This window comes from Phaseolus vulgaris, chromosome 3 (assembly GCF_051622355.1).
Source record: "Phaseolus vulgaris cultivar YP4 chromosome 3, ASM5162235v1, whole genome shotgun sequence".
In the NCBI taxonomy this organism is placed as follows: domain Eukaryota; kingdom Viridiplantae; phylum Streptophyta; class Magnoliopsida; order Fabales; family Fabaceae; genus Phaseolus; species Phaseolus vulgaris.
This window is the reverse complement of record NC_143500.1, coordinates 38,013,282-38,034,423: the sequence shown is the minus strand read 5'-3', so window position 1 is coordinate 38,034,423 and position 21,142 is coordinate 38,013,282. Positions and strand designations below refer to the sequence as shown.

The window sequence follows — 21,142 nt, the reverse complement described above, 5'->3', positions numbered from 1 at the left end:
ACTTTATTTAGAACAAAGTTGTAATTGTGGATTATTATTTTTTCAATTATAGTTGTATGCAATTAAAAGATTATTTCCGGTACTGAAACAAATTATTTTTTATAATGTGTTGGAGCTATAATAGGATAAATTTTTTTATGAAGTAAATATTAATGCAGTATTGGAGTAGTCACCCGGATGATTACGAAGTGAACTTTTTAAGCCTAACTCAGTCCCATAAAACCGGCTCATGGAGTGAGGTTTGCACCCACTTATATACAATGAATTGTTTCAATCTCTAGTCGATGTAGGATCTCAAACACACCCCTCATTCCGATAGTGACAACTCGCGTGGGATAACATATGATGGATGGTCCGATAACGGTCTGATAGCGGGTGGCCTGATAAGCCCATCAAATACCCGCTAGGATAGGCTCAAAATGGTTCTGATACCATATTACGAAATGGACTTTAAGCTTAACTCAATACCATAAAACCGGCTCATGGAATGAGATTTGCACCCACTTATATACAATAAATTTTCTCAATCTCTGATCGATGTGCGATCTCCAAGCGGGATCCTAATAGTGCGGTAATGACGTGTAGTCGCAAATTGCACATCTGATCAAAGACAGAATCATGGAAGCTGAAAATTAAATTCTCGTCATATCTTGAAAAGACATGATCACGTATTGGATTTGGATACAAGCTCTAGTCATTGGGAGATGCCAGTGGAGTGAGTATCCACCACAAGCTACTGTTCGAAACTGACATACCTCTAACATTTTCTACCAATATGTGACTGAATTCAATTATTTGTGTGTGAGAAACCATTCCACACCCTTAATTTATTTCCCTATATAACCATCCTCCTCTACCCAATCCCCTTCAAAGATAGCCCCATCTTTGGCTATAACATAACCTCTCACATTTTTCTATTCTAATTTCTCTCTCCTTCTGTGTAGCTTCTTTCTAGCCAAAATGAGCACAAGAAGATGGTCAAGATATGTGAGGGGAAGGAAGAGAAGGGCCAAACTGTGTTTGCCCAATAATGCTGTCAAAGTTAAACCTTCCTTGAAAAAGAGGCTTAGGGAGCTTCAGGGAGCAGTTCCAGGGAGTGAGGGAATGGACATGCAAACTTTTTTCCAAAACATTCAACAATACATACTTCAACTTGAAGCTAAAGTCACAGTCCTAAGATGCTTGTCCAATTTGTATGGAGTATAGAGAAGGAGACAGCAACAACACTCCTATCGTAGACTCCTAAGAACTCAAGCTATTAAAAAACACTTCATCTGGCTGCTCTACTCAAAGGGTGATAAGGTAAGGTTAACACCATTACCTGGGCTCTTCTTTCCTTTGGGTGTGGAGGGAGTAATAAGCTTGTATTTTATTTAAATTTTATAATAAAATAGGACTACCCTTTTATTGCTTCTTGTGCCATTTTATTTAAGAGGAAATGTTAAATAATTTTATACTATCATTATATTATTATGTATGGTAAGTTTATTACTTTTACATTTACTACTATTATACTACTAGTTTGTAATTGGTCAATAGCCTTCCCACATATGACTGGTAAAAAAAAAAGTGTTCTTAAACATATATAGTAAAGAAAATGTGTATTCTTTTTTTCAAATTTAATAAGTTTAAAAGTACAGTGTACTTAAATTGTTGAAGTATATTTAAGAATGTTTTCTCAAGTGTAGTTTTCTTCATTTTTGAATTGGGGTGAACATTGAATTTAATGCAAAAAAACAACACGAAATAAAATGTTTTAAGAAAAAACATGCATGGACACTTCATGGTTATGGATATTTGTAGATATGATCTGATAAAAAGAAAATGTGAGAAAAGGAAAAGAGATTGGTAATTATTATTTACAGTGATTTGAAGTGGAACTATGAAACAAAAGAAAGACTGTATGAGACTTAAATGAAAATCCTTTGGCGTGACTTGGACCATAACCATCAAGGCCAGATCCATCCACATATCATTTTCAATTTTTGTATTCTTCAAAAAATACATCCCAAGTCCTAACCAACTAACCAGGTGCCAACTCATTCATACAATGATTCTTCACTGCTACATTCACACACACAAAGTTAGAACATCTAATTTATATATTATGATGTGAAGTTAGCACAGCGAAATTTTTTAATTTTGTTCAAATTCTAAAACAAATACGGCTTTTAATATAATGCAAATTATGATAGCATGAAACTAAAGATGGCGATAATACAGAGATTCACGCACTTAAGGTCACAAATTGAAGAGCGTGTCACTTTAATGGGCCACTACCATCACCTACTCCTAGAGTACATAGCTAATTATAATTGCTGGATATAGTAGAATTTCTTCTTCTATTTTACTAAATTTCTCATGCATTAATATATATTTTTGAACTTAGATAAATTTCCTAAATAAAATAAAAAGGTATTATTTTTTACTGCTAATAATAAAATAATTGCTTTCTTATATAAAGTAAATTAGAAATATAAGATTAAAAAAGTATTAAAATTGTAAGACACATCCCATATTTTGTTGATACAATTTGGTAATATTTAAAATTAAATATAAATTACGATTTATAATATTAAAATAATTTTATAGTTAAGAATGATATGTTAAATTTGATATAACGTGTTAAGATTTAAAATTTAAATTAATCCAAGTTAACTGATTGTATTTGAAAGGAATGAAAAAATAATATTAAATCAGATAATTAATGTATGTATGAGATTGATCAAAACATAATTTGAAAATGATCTTATTTAATTTAATATATGAATGAGTTATTCCTGTCCAACAAAATTCGTTTAATTAGGACCACAATTTTAATACAAATACTAAGCACCCTATAGAGACATCTTTTTAGCCTAATTTTTTGTGTCTTAAATTGGAAGATATGGTTATCTTATCCTAAAATGTTTACTATAAAAAAGGAATAAATGTTGATCCCAACATTCATTGCATGTAGAAAGACATGCCCGCCCTCGGTTTGTGCTGCCATGTGTTGATTTTGTGTATATAGAACTCAACAGATAGATGCTTTGTTTATCCCAAATATAGTTAATTAATAAATAATTATACTAAATGGGATCTTTGCTTGACCATGTCTTGTAGGGTGCCTTTAGATAAAGTGTCTCAGAAGGGACCAAACCCTTGATTCAAGGCCATAATCATGGATTGAACAATTTATTAAAGACGTGAATATAATAATGCTGTCAATCAAATGAAACACAATTTAAGTCGAGTTCTGTCTGTAAAGTTGGCACATTAATAAACAAAAACTCACCTCTTTGACCATGTTGCTATGTCCTTCATGAAATCGTGATGCAATTCATCTTTGTCTTCTCCATTGGTGGTTTAATTAGACCAAATAGCACTTTTTCGGGATTTTTTTACTATGAATCTTTTTTTATTTAACTCATGGTACGCAGCATGTTATATCATATAAAAAAATAATATAAAATAAAATAAAATGTGGAGGATTAAACTAAATTCATATAAAAAAAACTCTCAATAACAACCTAAACAACTAACTACATTAGAAGTTTAAATAAAAAATAGAAAATAAAAAGAAGAAGTCAAACAAAATAAACTTCTCTAATACATAGTTTCCCAAAAGATAATAAAATATAAAAATTGAATCCTAAAATTTCAATTAAATAGAGCCTCATTTGCATTTTAGTTGTAGTAATAAAATCTTTTGCATGCCATTATTAATTTTTTTTCTTAGGTTAATTTTTTTTCTTAGGTTGACTTGTTTTGGGTACCATCTTATTGATTTTTCACTCCAACTTTAGGAGGATATCTCAATCTTGTGGATGTTTGAACTAATTCATTATCTTCACTTAATGACTATTTTTTTCCATCTTTTTAACCTAGAACTTAGAGACCAAATTGGCTTCTTATAATAAAATATCGGTTAGAATTGTATTTTCTAGCAAGATGATTAGACACGACTCTTGAATCTCTTCTCCATTACTTGAAAACATTTTTGCAAGACTAAATTTTGAGAAACGGATTTAGAAGTAACTCATTTAATAAGAATTAATTTAGGACTTGTTGCACTAGTCGCAAATTTAAGTTGAAAAAATCCTTCTAAAGACTGGAATTTTCAGGAAGTAAAAAATTCTTTTTTTATAGATGGAAATCTTCCAAAGAGACCATATCAACAAAAATATCACAATGAGGTCCTGAATCAACCCTTGAGATCCACTTTCCACCTAATCAACAACAACTTCAACAATGGTATCAAGATCAATAACAACTCTCTCAACTTCCACCACCCATACATTACGAAGAGGTACATCATATATTTGTTCCTCTAAATTTATTATAAATCTTAAAATAGAGACAAAAAAAAATGTCTATCAATTTTTTGTTTCAATTGTCACCACATTAGAGAGAGAATTATTGGAAAACAAATTCGGCTAATAAACTTATATATCTAAAAGAGATCATTTTGTAACACAATATGCTAATGGATTAATGCATTACAAGGTGAAATTCTTTTTGGTTAATGAAGTTTTAAGGTCCCCTATAAATTTTATAAGACGTGCTAAGATGTCGAGGAGGTGTCGGCTACTCAACAGTCTGATAGTACATTTGTTCCTTATACTCGAATGGAATGTAGAGTCTAACCTTTGAGGACTTTTGAAAGAAAAAATTATTTCTTTGTCTTAACTTAGATATGATACTCCAAATGCAATGTTGAGCGGTTGAGATGTCGACTATCTGTCATCTCAACCTCTGGAAATATAAAGTTTCAACTAAAGTGATAAATGTGTGTAGTAAATACTGAATCGTTTTTTTTACCAATTTTATTGAATAGTAAAAAAATAAAAAATATTAAAAAAGACAAATGAAAGATATTACAATCAAAATTATTAATAAATTGAATTTGAATTAATAATATAAATATTAAAAATAAAAATTCTTTATAAAATCCAATAAATTCCCCTCGTTATATATAAAAGCTATTATTAAAATAATGTTTCGAAAATTTATTATGAAAGTTAACAAACACATGTAATATGGTGCTAAGTATAACGAGCTCGTTAAATTACTTAGATTCATACAACAAACTATTGATTTAACTTAATATCAATTCATTAAAAAAAATATTAAACAAAAATAATTTTAGAAAAAAAATAAAAATAAAAATTATTATATTATATAAATTAAATACTATTTAAAAATTAAAAATTTATTAATATTTAAAGTATACATATTGTTTAGACCTATAATTTTTATTATTAATCAAATGTATAACTAATTTTTAAATTAGTATTTAATTAACTATAATAATAAAAATTTATAATTAATTTTTAGAATAGTATTTAATTAACTAGTTTTGGCTAACAATTAATTATTTAATCTAAAATATTTATATTATTTTAAATAAAACTTTCAAAGTTATTTATATTTTATGCTAAATAATATGTTTATTTAATTTTTAACATATTACAATTTTTTCAAATTTACTTTTTCTCCTCATTTTTATTTATTTTTAACTATTATTTTTTTAATTCAATTATTTTTATCATTTCTTCTTTAATTTATTTATTTATTTTAATTTTAAATAATTTTATTATTATATTTTTTTTATTTAAAAATTAATAAAAAGAATGATACAGAGTACCGAATTCACGAAGAAACTCCACCATACAAATACGATTACTTTTGATTTTAGATAGAAAATTCCATAATTTCTAAACTATTTAAATACACTGAATTTAAAATAACTATATTTTAATTTTTTAATATTTTAAATATTTGGGGTAAATAAATTAATTTTATTTTTTAAAATTTTAATTATTTAAATAATATATTTTAGTTATTACAAAAATGTAAAATAATTATTTGAATATCAAATAATTATTAATAATTACAGTTTGTTAAATTAATTAATATTGATGAACTCTGTTTTCATTGACGACGGTCGAACTTGTTTTTAGTTGATCATAAGTTGGATTATTTTAAATTTTTTTGATCGATGTTAGTTGATTTTTTTTTTCCAATTTAGTTTAAAAAAATCTTAGTTAATGATGATAAATTCTTCTTGCTAGCGCTTCAATGATGGTAAATTCTTCTTGCTAGTGCTTCAATGATGGTAAATTCTTCTTGCAGCTTCTTCCTCCTACATTTTTATATTAATTCTGAAAAATTAGCTTTAATTTTTTTAAATAATTTAAAATAAAATATAATTTTACTTTTTTAAAATAATCTCACGTTGTTCCAATGTTTTCCTTTGAGTGTATATCTTCTTTGCACCATGATGAAATGGATTGTGGTTGAAACCTGAAGCAAGAATTTTCGGAATCAAAATTTTCTTCTACATTTTGTTTTTCTTTTTACTAGGAGATAATCACCACTAATAAATATATCACAAAATCTATCTCAACTACCAATATTCACATCAGTAACTCTAAGCAACAACCATCACATAAAAATGAAGAAAAAAATATTATACTATTTATCATATTTAAAAAAATAAGTGATTTGTACTAATAAGTGAGTTGTGGAAGCATAGAAACAATGTAATCTTTAATGGGGGAGTTGTCGATAATTTAGAAGTGGTTGCCTTGGTTCAAGTCAAGACTTGGTCTTGGATTACGTCCAAGTCTCTATTTGGTTTGTTTTTCTTTTCTGAGTGGTGTCTCAAACTTTTGGTTTGTATAACGATGATTTCTTGATATATCTTTTAACTCAGGTATTTTTGAGTTAAATCATGAGTGTTTTGTAATCCTAGGTGTTCGGCGGTGCAAGTGTTAAGAATAAATGTCTTAGGTCTTTTATTTTGTACAAGAGTTGGATCACCCCTAAGTGGTTCACATTTATTTATTTTTATTATCGATAAAAAGAATTATATTTAAAAAAATATTATTGAAATTAAAAAAATACAGAGATAATAAGGGAATATAAGGAGGTGAAGGAGAATTTGGTGGTGTTCAATTGCTTCAAGTTAATTTCATTTCCCAGCACCTGCTTTTTTTAAATTGAATGAACATAGAACGTAATGCACTTCGCGAAATTGTTCAATAGGTAATTCAACTACTCTATTTGTGGCAGCTCCAACTTCCAATTTTATCACCTCTTTCTCCACTTCACGTTAGTCACTTCCAAATTGAATCAACTCCGAAATGAATTTGAATTGGCTTTGGAAGATGAAATCCGCTTGCGCACATATGATAATAAAATAATAAATAAATATGAAAGTGAGATGATTTAATCGTGAACTCAACTATAATCTTTTTATTAGACTTATTCTCAAATCTGTCTATACAAAACTCTCATAGCTAACTCAGAGAAAAACATCTGGGACAAACAATCATACAACTTAAATGAATACGTCATGAGATCATTCTCATATAAATCAACGGATCTATGCTCAAATCAGAAAAATCTGTAAAAAATAACTTGGATGTAATCCATGACCAAACTTTTAATTAAACCAAAACAAGTAGATCCTTTTTCGACTGGGAGAAGTCTTTGGTTGAACAGCTGTTTCAAAGTTTGCAAGAGGTGAAGTTGGTTTTTGGGGAGGCGGACAGTTGGGTCTGGAAGATTGGGAAGAGTCAAACTTTCTCAGTCAACTCTGCCTATGTTCAGGTAAGGCGGGTTAGAGGAGGGGAGTATTCTCCTGTGTATAGTAAGTTGTGGAGGTGCAAAGCCTTGCCATCTGCTTTGTTCACTGCTTGGAGGGTGTTGGAGAATAGGTTTGCCTTTAGGGTTAACTTGGTAAGGCGCGAAGTGGCGGTAGAAAATCTCTTGTGTTGTTTGTGTGGGGAGGAGGAGGAGTCATCTTGTCACTTGTTCTTTGTTTGCAGGTTTGCTTGGCGTGTCTGGTGTCTGTGCTTTAAGTGGCTTGGTGTGTCGTCTGTAATTCACAAGGATCCTAAGTCAAATTTTTCACAATTCAGGATGAGTCAGGCTTCTGTTTCGGTTAACGAAGTTTGGAGTACAATTTGGGTTGGCATTGTGAGCGAAATCTGGAAACATAGGAACTCGGTCATCTTCAATAGAGGTGTGGCAGATGTGTCTGAAGTGTTCGCTTCGGTGCAAGTAAAGGTATGGTCTTGGATTTATGCAAAGTCTCGTTCTGCTTATTTCCCTTATTCTAGTTGGGTTTTAAATCCTTTGGCTTGTATGAGGTTAATTCATTAACATTGGTTAGTGTTGGTATGGTTATCCCTTTGCTAATTTGGTAGGCGTTCTAATAGGAGACTGATGTCAAGTATTTCTGTATAAGGGTTGGACCACCCCTGAAGTGGTCCCTATTTATTTATTTATTTTATTGCTGATAAAAAAAAAATATATATCACTATATCTACTCCTCCCCTCTTTATTCAATCTGCTTCAATTTCACGTTACCTTTCACGCTTGTAGCACCGTATAGCTTTAATTAAAAAAGTACTCCTCAAGTGAACAAATTGCATCACCAACACTCTTTCAATGCAATAAAGGAGAAACTAAACTAACAATTTTAGAACAAAGCACCAAAACAGAGTCACCAAACAAAAAAATTTGCTAATTACACCATCACAATTAATGCTTTGTGAAAACTATCAGAAAATGTTAGAATTAAGATTTCATATATCAAACGATGAATCTCTAATCACACATTAGGATTAACATATCATTTTTAATAAATTCTATGGAACAATTAAAGCATAGAAAATGAAAGAGATAAAAAAAATCATTATCAAGATTTATTTAAAAATTGAGGAAGATTGTATTAGAAATTAAAATTAAATTTTTTTCCTAAGAACTTAAATAAAATTCTCAAAGAATTAAATTTCCATTAAAAATGATAGTAAAACTTATTACAAAAGTCAAAAAAATGTATTTATGATATGAACATAAGACTATCAGCCTCACCCGAATAATTAGGTTCATCCAACAAGTTTACTAATAAGTCTAAAGTTTATTAATTAAAAACCATGAAGACAAATACAAAAAGGTGAAAGGTAGGTTCAATAGAAATGTACACAATTCATTCTACATTAAGTTGTTTCCTTAATTCTTGATCATTTACTTATCGTAATCATAAATGCTCCAAAGATGAATATGATGTTATATTATTTTTAATAACTTTTATGACTTATTATATTATAAGTCATATATGTTGATATTATATTTACTTGTAACTTTTTGTCTTAATTATTAATCTATATATAGTATTATGGAAAGAAATACTACTTAAAAAAATTATTTTCAGAAAAGGATAATTTTGTAAATTTAATTATGGATTAATTCATTTTAGGTATTGTTAAGGCTTCAACCTTAATTAGTAAATATTTCTGCAATGAGTTACATCTTGGTTGATGATAATGAGTTTATATTTGTATATATTTTAAAGGGATTTACAATTTTAAGAAAATCCACCATTTTTTATCAATAAGAATTTATTTATAGAGATTGAATTAGTGTATCAAATTTTAAAGAATTAGTCACTAAAGTTATTAAAGATTAAATTAGAATTTAAATTCAAAGTAGTTAATTTTTTTTATCATTAATCTTGAAGATTGATTTAATATCTAATTAAAATAATCTATTCTATTGACATTAGAACATAATTTGAAGGCTAACAATACTCCATCTTAAAAATATTTTCTAAATGATATATAAAATGAGTAATTTTTTTTATCTAAATCAATTTGGCCTTAGTGATCTAGATATGACATGAGTAGTTGTGGAACAAATGGGAGGCACCAATTTGGCCTTAGGATCTAGATATGAAATGTTTTTTAGAATTTCCTTTTATGTACCTTGCTTTAAAAGTGGAATATGGAAAATATAGTGCCAAGGGTACCATATGAAGAGTCATGAACCAAATTGTATAATTGAAAGATATGCAACAGATTCAATGATTTCATAAGAAGCTCTAGGATTGTAGATTCCATGCATGTTGAGTTCTTTATGTCTAATGTTCTATTATCCTATTAGCTAGATAAGGTTGATGTTCCTTTGACCAATATCATTTCTCTGCCACTACTTGGCCGAATATGTTCTTGTTGAAACTTATGTTTGTGGTTTTAAAAGAAACTCAAATCCTATAAGCAAACTCCTTTTTTAAAACTCCATCTACCCAAACCATTTCATTCCCCCACCCTAGAATAAATGTAGTATTTCAAAAATGTAAAATTGTGCAGTATAAAGTTAGTGGTGTTGTATAAAGATTGGATCATGCTAAGTAGTTCATATTTATTAATTTGTTTTGTTGATAAAAAAAAGTTAGAATAAGAAGATAATTTGGAGGTTAAATTGGTCTTGGTTGATAAATGTATTTTTTCTTCTATTTTTTGTTTAAATTTTTGTAGAATCTTCATAGACATATCGAAAGAAAGATTAAAAATAACTCTTATGATTCTATAACAACGCTCTCACAACTAAAAATATAAAGAGTTAAATGAATACCACAAAATACTCTTAATAGTATTTAATAAATAAACATTCAATCAACATTCCCCTTAGTGTGTTTTCAAACTCCTAAAACTTTTCTCTTGACAAAACTTAGTTTCATCTTTTCAAATTTTTCTGATTCTAAAATACAATAATTGTATCTTGCATAAATATACTGTAAAGTTCTTTTTTTAGGAGTTTAGCTTTGGAGATGAGGAATTTGAATGATATCATAAGAGTGACAAACTAAGGGGCTAAATTTGAATGATACAACATTTTCACATTTCTTATTTTTAGGAGCTATATTTCTGTTGCAAAATACTTGTTGATATTTTAATAGAACTATGATAAAATGTGCATAATTCTTTAAGTTTTCTTCTCTTTGAATTTGGCACTTTAGCATAGTTAGCAGAATAAATTTTTAATTTTTTTATAATCTTTCTCATTGATCTATAGGGTGTACGTATTATCTCAATCTTTATTTTTCTTAAATACTATTACTTAAATTTATACTGTTCTAGTTCGAATTCATTTGAATTTTGATATACTATATAAAATTATTAAATAGATATGCAATGAGATTTTTTTTTTTAATATTGAGCGATTAATTTATGCATATAGAAGATGTCTAAGGCTGTGTTTGTTTCAAAGTTCTGAAAAGCAAAGAAACACTATTTGAAGTGAAATGAAGATGAATCACATAATAAAGACAAAAAAACACTCAAATTGAAAAAAAATTTGCTTGCAAAACTTTCTTTGCATATTTAACTTTAATTTACTCTTTTACCCTTTTTATTTTAAACTTAAATTATTTTAATTTTTATTTAAAATATAATTAAAATTAAATATAAAAAATATAATCAAAATTATAAAAAAAATAATTATTATAAAAACATAATTAATCATATTATATATAATTAATTATAAATATAAATAATAATAATAAAAATAAATATATTTTTTAATAATTAAAAAATAAATTTATATAATAATTATATTAATTAAAAAAAGGAAAGATAAAAATAATGAAAAATAAATTTTTATCAAATATTTATAATTATAAATATTTAAATAATAATTTAATTAAAAATAATTATAATTTATAAATAAATATATCAAATTAATTTTTAACCATTTTTAAATATAAGGATAAATATGTAAACTTACATTTTTAGCAATTAAAAAATATAATTTCAGTCACATCTATCACATCATTCACAAACTTTTATAAATTTTCCCCACACTTTCTACTCTATTTACCTTAATCCAAACACCCTAACTTTCTTTACACTTTCCCTACAAATCATTTCAAATCTACTCTCTCTTTTCTACTCCCTAATCCAAACAAAACATAAGTTAAAAGAATCTGAATGGGAGAAATTTGTTGGCCCAGTCTTTAATTTGATTTGTGCAATGCGAATAAGTAGGTGGTGCAGCACTCACTCACTTGCAAGTTGCAGTTGGAAAATGGATAACCGAAAATCACGGACCCTCGCTGGACCACTTAGACTATAGCACGCTCTCTTTACTCTCCCATAAATTTAGCTCATCATATTTTTCTTAGATTCTTAACCACAAAGCACACATTTCACTACTTTTTTTTCAATAGGACAATGTTAATAGATTTCATATATTTCAACTAACAAAAAAATAGAAATTTGAGAATTATATTACCTAATCTAGTCAGTTTTTAAATTATGATAAGTTGCTCAAACAAAAATTAAATGATAATACCTATGCGTAAAACCTTTTATAAATAAAAAATAATTATTTTTTATCAGTAAAAGTTAAGCATTACAAAAGGTTTATAATAACTTAGGGTACCTACTTAACCAACTGATTTTAGATATTTTTAACAAAAAAACAAGTTATACTCACAACTGTGCACATGATGAGCAACGCACATGTGTCCCCAGATACTCATTTTTTTTAATACGGAAAATCACATGCGAAAGTTACACGCCTAAAATTAGCTAATAAAGTATGAGTTTAATTTAATTTCAAAGTTTGCCGTAGAAAAATTGTATTGACAGTCAATAAAAAATTATTGTTATTAATACTTTTACAATATTTTTTTAAACTATTTTAGAAGATAACCAAATAATAGATGTGCTTATTAATACTATTAGTTAATTTTTTTTATTTTTCATTAAATAAAGTTCAATTTGTAAAGGTTGAACTAGTCTGTTAATTATTCTTTAGGTGTGTATAGGTGTGTGTGACCTACTTTGTAGTCATGTACGTAGAATTAATTTTCAACGGTTTCATGTAAAGGCTTATAAAAGTCGTACGGTTCTAACTAAATAAAGACAAAGTATTCTCTATTTACAAAAAGTATATGCACAAGGTGTGTTTTGGGTTTTCTTAACAATTGGTACCAAAGCTCCGTAAGGGGTTTGGTATGGTGTGAACGCGAGTGAAAGGAGTGTGGAATTCGGGAGACCGTGTGAGTGCATAAATAGAAGAAAGAAGGATGTATGGGTCAGAGAAATTTGTTCAACCGACCATTCTGAAATTTGATGGTCATTATGAGTATTTCTTACGCAGCAAGGAGATGTGGTAGATTATTGAAGATGGAATACCTCTGTTAGGTATCCCTCCACTAAGGCTCAATAAAAGTTGTAACTAAGGCTACGTTGAAAGATTTGAAGGTAAAATTACCTATTTGAAGCCATTGATAGAGAGATCTTAGAAACCATTTTGGGTACGAGTACGTCCAAGATGATTTGGCAATCCATGCAACAAAAATACCAAGGTTCAACTAGGGTCAAGCAAGCTCAACTCCAAGCCTTGAGATGTGAGTTTTAATTACTCACCATGAAAGATCAAAAACCATTGATCAGCAGTATTGTCAACCAAATGAAGTCGAATGGAGAGGTGATGGACTCAAGTAATGTGGTTAGTAAATTACTTAGATCACTCACCCCAAAGCTCAACTATGTTGTCGATTCAATAGAGGAATTCAATGATTTCAGTAAGCTAAGCCTTGATGAACTCCATGGAAGCTTACAGGTTCACGAGCAGCGAATGCATGACTCTCGATTTGATGAACAATTACTGAAAATTACTCATGATAACAAATCAGAAACAGGTAGTGGACACAGTCAAGGAGGTGGTGGTTGTGGTCGTGGAAGAGGTCGGGGAAGACAATCACTGAATAAAGCACTTGTAGAATGTTTTCGATGTCACAAACTAGGACACTTCCAATACGAGTGCCCACGAGTGAAACCCAAGTGCATTATGCAATGTATGAAGACTCATTAGGGGTAGAGGATGAAGTACTATTGGTAGCATATGAAGCAACAAATCAATTTGTGCAACAAAAGTATTGGTTTCTTGATTCTAGCTGTAGTAATCATATGACTAGAAACAAACAGTGGTTTACCAAGATACATGAATAGGGTGTGTTCGCTAGGGCATCAATCAAAGTGTTCTTCGACAAAATATGCTTCAATCTTGCTATACCAAACTCATGGAGCTTTTTAAGCCCATAAAAAGTTTTCTTGAGCCGACATTCTTGATTTTCTCTGCCTTTTTTTGATAAATCCTTCAGGTTGTTGGACAAACACTTCTTCTTGAAGTTCAACATATAAGAAAGCACTCTCTATGTCAAGCTGGAAGACTTTCCATTTTCCTTGAGCTACCTTGGGCAACTCCAAGAGAAAGGTTTGCATGCGTTGATTCAAAATGATATCTGCAAAATTTTCCATTCGGATCCTGGATTACTTCTTCACACCAGCATGAAAGGAAATACGATGTTTTATCTAACATCTTTAATGAATCCTCGCAAGTCACAATGCCTTCATGTAAATGAAGTTTTGAAACAAGAAGCACAACTTTGGCATAAAAGGTTTGCTTATCTGAACTTTAAAGGAATTTGCACACTTGCCAACAAGCATTTAGTATTTGGTCTACCTCCTCTAAAGTCTCCCAAAGAAATATGTACCTCGTGTATCACTGGAAAACAACATAGGGACACTATACCAAGACAAAGTTCTTGCAGAGCCTTGAGGAAAACTCCAACTAGTTTCATTGATGACTACTCTCATAAGACATGAGTTTACTTTATGCATGCAAATTATGAAACATTTAGTGCATTCAAAAGTTTCAAAGCTCGTGTGGAAAAAGAAGTCAACGCTTCCATTATCTGTCTAAGAACAGATAGAAGTGGTGAATTTACCTGCGAGGAGTTTGCAAATTACTGCAATCATCAAAGGATTTCAAGACAAAAGACCACAACTTACACTCCACAACAAAACAGAGTTGCAGAGATAAAGAATCGCACTATCCTGAATGCAATCCAAGCAGTCTTACATGAGAAATGTGTTCCAAAATTATACTGGCCTAATGTTGTCTGATGGTGTTTTCACGTCCAGAATCGAAGCCCATCATCTGCAATAGATCACCAAACTCCAGAAGAACTTTTCAGTGGAGTCAAACCACATGTGGGCTACTTTCGAATATTCAGTTGCATTGATCACATTCATAAGCAGGGATGTAGTGTTTGAGGAAGACAAAAGTTGAAACTGGCATGACAATATAAAGGAGTGCATGGATGATACTCGAGAAGGTGAAACCACAGTTGTAGAAGATACACCAATAGACTCTGCACCACATGAGCTTCCAGTCAGCCATAACACCAGTTCAGAGCCATTGATCAATCCTCATTCATACTTAGAATCTCATCATCCTCCAGTTGAAGGGAGGGCAACAAGACATAGGCGACCACCTGCATGAATGACCGACTATGAAACTAACCTTTTGATAGCATAAAAGGAAGAGAGTTTACTAGCCATGATGATGTGCAAATATGAATATCCTCCCTCATTTGAAGAAACCCATACAAATCCAAAATGGAGATATGCAATGTACGCTGAAATCAACACAATAGAAAGGAACCACACCTGGGAACTTGTGGACCTTTCAAAAGGAATTACGCCTATCGGCATGAATTGGATAATTAAGACTAAACTCAATGAAAGTGGTCAGATCGAGGTCAGATTGGTGGCCAAATGTTATGCCTAGAGGTTTGGAAGCAACTATACAGAGGTTTTTGCCTCAGTCGCTCGACTTGATACGGTGCGAGTCTTACTGGCTTTGGTAGCTCAAGGCACATGGGACGTCTTCCAGCTTGACGTAAAAAGTACTTTCTTACATGGTGAACTTCAAGAAGAAGTGTTTGTCCAACAACCAGAAGGATTTATCAAAAAGGGCAGAGAAAATCAAGTGTATCGGGCTTAAGAAAGCTTTTTATGGGCTTAAACAAGCTCCACAAGCTTGGTATAGTAAGATTGAAGCATATTTTGCCAAAGAACACTTTTATCGATGCCCTAGCGAACACACCCTGTTTATTAAAAGGTTTCATGATAATATTCTAATTGTTAGCCTATATGTTGATGACATAATTTTCACTGGAAATAGTTGTCAAAATTGCTAGGACTTCAAGAGGTCGATGCAATTGGAATTTAACATGACAGATTTGGGAAGAATGAGGTACTTCTTGGGAATTGAAGTTATACAAATTGATGTGGGAATTTTCATTTGTCAAAGACATTATGCTCGTGAGATGTTAGCTCAGTTCAACATGACAAAATGCAACTCTAATCGCAATCCAATTGTGTCAGACACTGCATTATCCAAAGATGATGAAGGAACATCAGTTGATGCCACCAAATTTAAACAAGTTGTTGATAGTCTCATGTACCTAACAGTCACCCAACCATACCTGATATTTAGAGTGAGCCTAATCAGCAGGTACATGGCTACTCCAAAGGCATCACATTGGGTTGCCACAAAACATATTCTGAGGTATGTAAAAGGTACCATTGAGTACGATATTCTATATCAAAAGGGAGGAAAGATCGAAATCACAACCTATAGTGACAATAACTATGTTTGGGACTTGGATAACGAAGCACTTATGGAGCAATATTCATAACAGGATCAAGGGTTGTATCATGGGTTTCAAAAAAGCAATCAGTGGTTACCTTATCAACTATAGAGTATATAGCTGGAACGACCTGTGCCTGTCAATGCATTTGGCTTCATAAAATTTTACAACATTTTGGGATCGAAAGAAAGGAAGCAATCACAATTCTATGTGATAACAACTCCATTATTCAGTTGTCCAAAAATCTTATCTTTCATGGACGTAGTAAGCACATTGCAGTGAGATTTCACTTTCTTAGAGATCTAGTAAATGATCACGTGGTTCAATTGAAATACTGCAATACTCAGGAACAAGTGACAATGACTAAGGCTGTGAAACTTTGATAATTTGAGAAACTTCGACAAATGGATGGTTTGGAATAGTTGACATTACTAAAGTAAAAGTTGTATTGTTCTAATTGAATAAAGAAAAAGTATTCTATACTTACAAATAGTATATGCACAGGTTGTGGTTTGAGTTTTCTTAACAAATACCTTATTATTAGAATAATCACTATATCCAATTGTAACAAACATCATCATACATAAATATATAAATCATATACACTAAAAATCATTAAATAGCAACTAATTTAAAGATAAAAAATAATTAATCATTATATTGGTTAAGCTAGATATTATTTTATCAATTAAAAAATTATTGTCATCTAAAGTAATTTTTAATACTAATAAAAAAATTAGAAAATAGTTTCTAAATTACTATCTAAAATTAATTACCAAAGTTCCAGCTATCAAAGTTGTAACGACTAATTAATTTATATTCTAAATTATTCTTTAATTAAATTAGTGATTAATTTAGAATATAAAATAATTAATAGTTAATGTTAGATACCAATTTAGAAACTACTTCACAAATTTTATTAATAATAGAAACTACTTTAAATACCAGGAATTCTTTTATAAAATAGTATTTAACTTAGATAATATAATGATTAATTATTTTTTAAGGATGACAATGTGGGTTAGCTCGCCCCGCTTAGATCCGTCTCGTGTTTGGCCCGCCCCGCGTAGTGAATGCGGGCTGATTTCTCTGTCCTGCCCCGCATAAGGGTCAGCCCGCGGGTCTGCGACCAACCCACGTAAATTTTTTTTTAAGAAATTCAATAAAAAAAAATTTGCTACTTAAAAATTGAATATAAAAGAATTTAATAAAAATATTTGCTACTTTTTGCATTGCTACTCAAAAATTGAATAATAAAAATTCAATAATTATAAAAAAATGAATATAAATCGATTATAATTAAATAAAAAATTGAACCTATGTTTGCTACTGATATAAAACATCAATATTCTTTTCTTCCATTTCAAACATAACCAAACATCAATAATTCAATTAAGATAAAATATCAAACATCAATATTGTTCCATTTTTTAAAACATACCCAGACATCAAACAACTACACCACTACATTAAACTTAGACAATTTTAAAATATCAATATTCTTCCATTTCAATAACATTAGATGCATGTTAGTACATTTTTCATCCATTACAATCCAATTTTCCAATTAAGATTCTGTCAAAAAATATAGACATATAATCATACATATTTTTATATTAAAATATATATAATATTATTTACTTTTTACATAAAAATATTAACATTAAAAATAATATGTATAATATAAATTAAAAGTTATATAATGCTCAATCATATGTGATTCTGATAAAAAAGGGCAAATTAATAATTACCACATGTTTCTCCTCCTTTCCACTCATGGGTAAAAGGGACCAATATTCTCAACCTTCTTCTAGTTTCAATTTGAAACAAAGAAACGCTAAAAGATCATAAAAATATGACAAATTCTTCGATATTAATGAATTAAATTTATTTTTCAGAATTATATATCTTAAAAGAAATTATAGAATTAGAAAACGATAAATCAATTAAGTTTCAACTATATAAAAATAATAGATTATTTCCAAATGTATATGTACTGTCTAGGCCGAAAAGTTTCGACCGAAAGGTTGTACCGAAAGTCTCGACCGAAAGGTTGTATCGAAAGTCTCAATCGAAAGGTTAAATATAAAAAGTAAAAAAGTAAAATTAAATTAGTGATTATAGCAAAGCCCATAAGATGGGCCCAAATATACAGGTGTGTGTTTTCAAAATGTTAGGTGCAAAAAGAAAAGACCCAAGTAACTCTTAAGCCCAATAAGAGAGCCTTATAAATAGAGGTTCAACTCAAGAGGTAAGGGGATTCAATTTATCTGATGAACATAAAACTATATCTGACTTTGGCATCGGAGCGCCTTACAGGCACACACACCCACCTGTGAGGAGAAGAAGCCGAGAGCACCTAGCTGAAGGAGAAGCCGAGAGCACCTAGCTGAAGGAGAAGCCGAAAGCACTTAGCCGAAAGAGAAGCCGAGAGCATCTACCTTGAGGAGAAGCCTAGAGCACCCAATGTGAGGAGAAGCTCAGAGTATCTAGCCCAAGAAGAGACCGAGAGAGTCCAACCCAAAGTTCGGAAGATTTGTATAAGAGTTAATCTTGTCAACCTGATTCTAGTGTTCTTGGTCCTTGTTGTAAGAACATTTTGGCGCCCACCGTGGGGCCGAGAAGTAGTTGAAAAAGGTTGAAGACAAGATGAATCAAAGAGAAGAACAAGTTGGAGAGCAATCTGGGGAGCAGAGAGATAATCAAAATTCCATGTCAATGACTATGCTCATGCAGTTACAAAGAGAGTTCGAAACACTAAAGAAAAGCAATGAAGAAGAGTTAAGTATGTTAAGGGCGGAGAATGCGTTCATGAAAAGGAAGTTGAGTGAAGAGACAATTTTAAACACATCATTTGAAACTGTTCAACCAAGAACACATATCCACCAAAGGGTACATAATGAGGAAAGATTTGAAACTACAAGGAAGAGAATACCAGAGACTTCTGTTATCTTTGTCGGAATATCTGTTAGGAGACATTCATTTTCCGAAGCCATTATAGAAACCCCACTGTCCGAAAATTGGAAGAATTTTACCATGGAGAAATATGATGGAGGTACAGATCCTGATGAACACATTGCAGTATACACAACGCAGATAAGTTTGTATACGTGGAATGAGGTCATTTTGTGCCAAGTATTCCCAACAACTTTGAAGGGAGGGGCTCTGAGTTGGTTTACTCAGTTGCCACCGTTATCCATTGATTGTTTCAACACTTTAGTAAAAAAGTTTGGAGCTCATTTTGCTACAAGCCAACCACATCATCTGACATCAATTGCCTTAGTGAATATAAGACAAGAAAAGGAAGAATCCCTAAGAACATTTATGGAGCGGTTTGGAAAGGTAGCACTAAGTATCCGCAATCTTAGTCCGAAAGTCACAATGCATCATATGATTACAGCACTGAAACCAGGACCATTTGCCGACAGTCTTTGCGAAAAACTGGCAACCAATCTTGATGAGTTAAGACAACGTGCATCAAAGTTTATGCAGATGGAAGAGTTGAGAGAATTTCGAGGGCGGATGGAAATGATAAGAAGATAAGTGAAAAGGAAGGAGGACATTCGTTTAGAAAAGGAAGAGAATAATTTTGTAGCCGAAAGTTTCAACAATATACACCGTTGAGTAGTAATGGAGCAAGAATCTTACAATAAGCAATGACAGTAAAGATAATCCCACCACCAAAGAAGGAAAGAACTTCTAAAAGAGCATATCAGAGTAAACATTACCAATACCACAAGAATCATGGTCGTCATACAGAAGAATGTGTAGCTTTGAAAGATAGAATTGAAGAATTGATTCAAGTTGGGCAGTTGAAACGCTTTGTTAGAGATGGAGGGATAAGGAGCAGACAAAGTCCAAGGCAGTTAAACATTCATCGTTGTATGTAAAACCTTTCGGTCAAGGATGATTTTTCATGTATAAAGAAAGTCTTATTCAAGATTGAAACACTTAATGAAGAAGTTATTCATATGAAGAGTCAAACTGTTAAATTCATCAATGCTTCGCATACTTCAAACCTCTTGGTCCTGGATGCTTTCACTTCAAGTGAAATCCCTCCCGAGAGTGTATCTCCTTCTTCAAACCTCTCGGTCCTGGATGCTTTTACTTCAAGTGAAATCCCTCCCGAGAGTGTATCTCGTTCTTCAAGCTTCTCGGGTCAAGATGTTTTCACTCCAGGTGAAATCCCTCCCGAGAGTGTATCTCGTTCTTCAAACCTCTCGGTCCTGGATGCTTTTACTTCAAGTGAAATCCCTCCCGAGAGTGTATCTCGTTCTTCAAGCCTCTCGGATCAAGATGTTTTCACTCCAGGTGAAATTCTTCCTGAGAGTGTATCTCGTTCTTCAAACCTCTCGGTCCTGGATGCTTTCACTTCAAGTGAAATCCCTCCCGAGAGTGTATCTCGTACTTCAAACCTCTCGGTCCAGGATGCTTTCACTTCAGGTGAAATCCCTCCCGAGAGTGTATCTCGTACTTCAAGCCTCTCGGATCAAGATGTTTTCACTCCAGGTGAAATCCCTTCCGAGAGTGTATCTCATACTTCAAGCCTCTCGGATCAAGATGTTTTCACTCCAGGTGAAATCCCTTCCGATAGTGTATCTCGTACTTCAAGCCTCTCGGATCAAGATGTTTTCACCCGAGGTGAAATCCCTTCCGAGAGTGTATCTCGTACTTCAAGCCTCTCGAATCAAGATGCTTTCACTCCAGGTGAAATCCCTCTCTCGAGTGTGTTTCATTCAAATCAAATCTCAATCAACGGAGTTCTTATTTAAGAAGTCGAAAAGTTATAGTCCGAAAGGTTGTACCGAAAGTCTCGACCGAAAGGTTGTACCGAAAGTCTCAATCGAAAGGTTAAATATA

The 21,142-nt window shown here is 31.2% G+C and overlaps 1 protein-coding gene across 1 annotated transcript; it reads left to right on the top strand.

The window, feature by feature from the left end:
• The first annotated feature begins 960 nt into the window (after positions 1-960).
• LOC137805603 (uncharacterized) lies at positions 961-8,218 on the top strand. The gene is made up of 3 exons (XM_068605542.2): positions 961-1,200; positions 7,492-8,058; positions 8,165-8,218. The coding sequence occupies exons 1-3, from the start codon at positions 961-963 to the stop codon at positions 8,216-8,218; spliced, it is 861 nt and encodes a 286-aa protein (XP_068461643.2).
• The last annotated feature ends 12,924 nt before the right edge of the window (positions 8,219-21,142 follow it).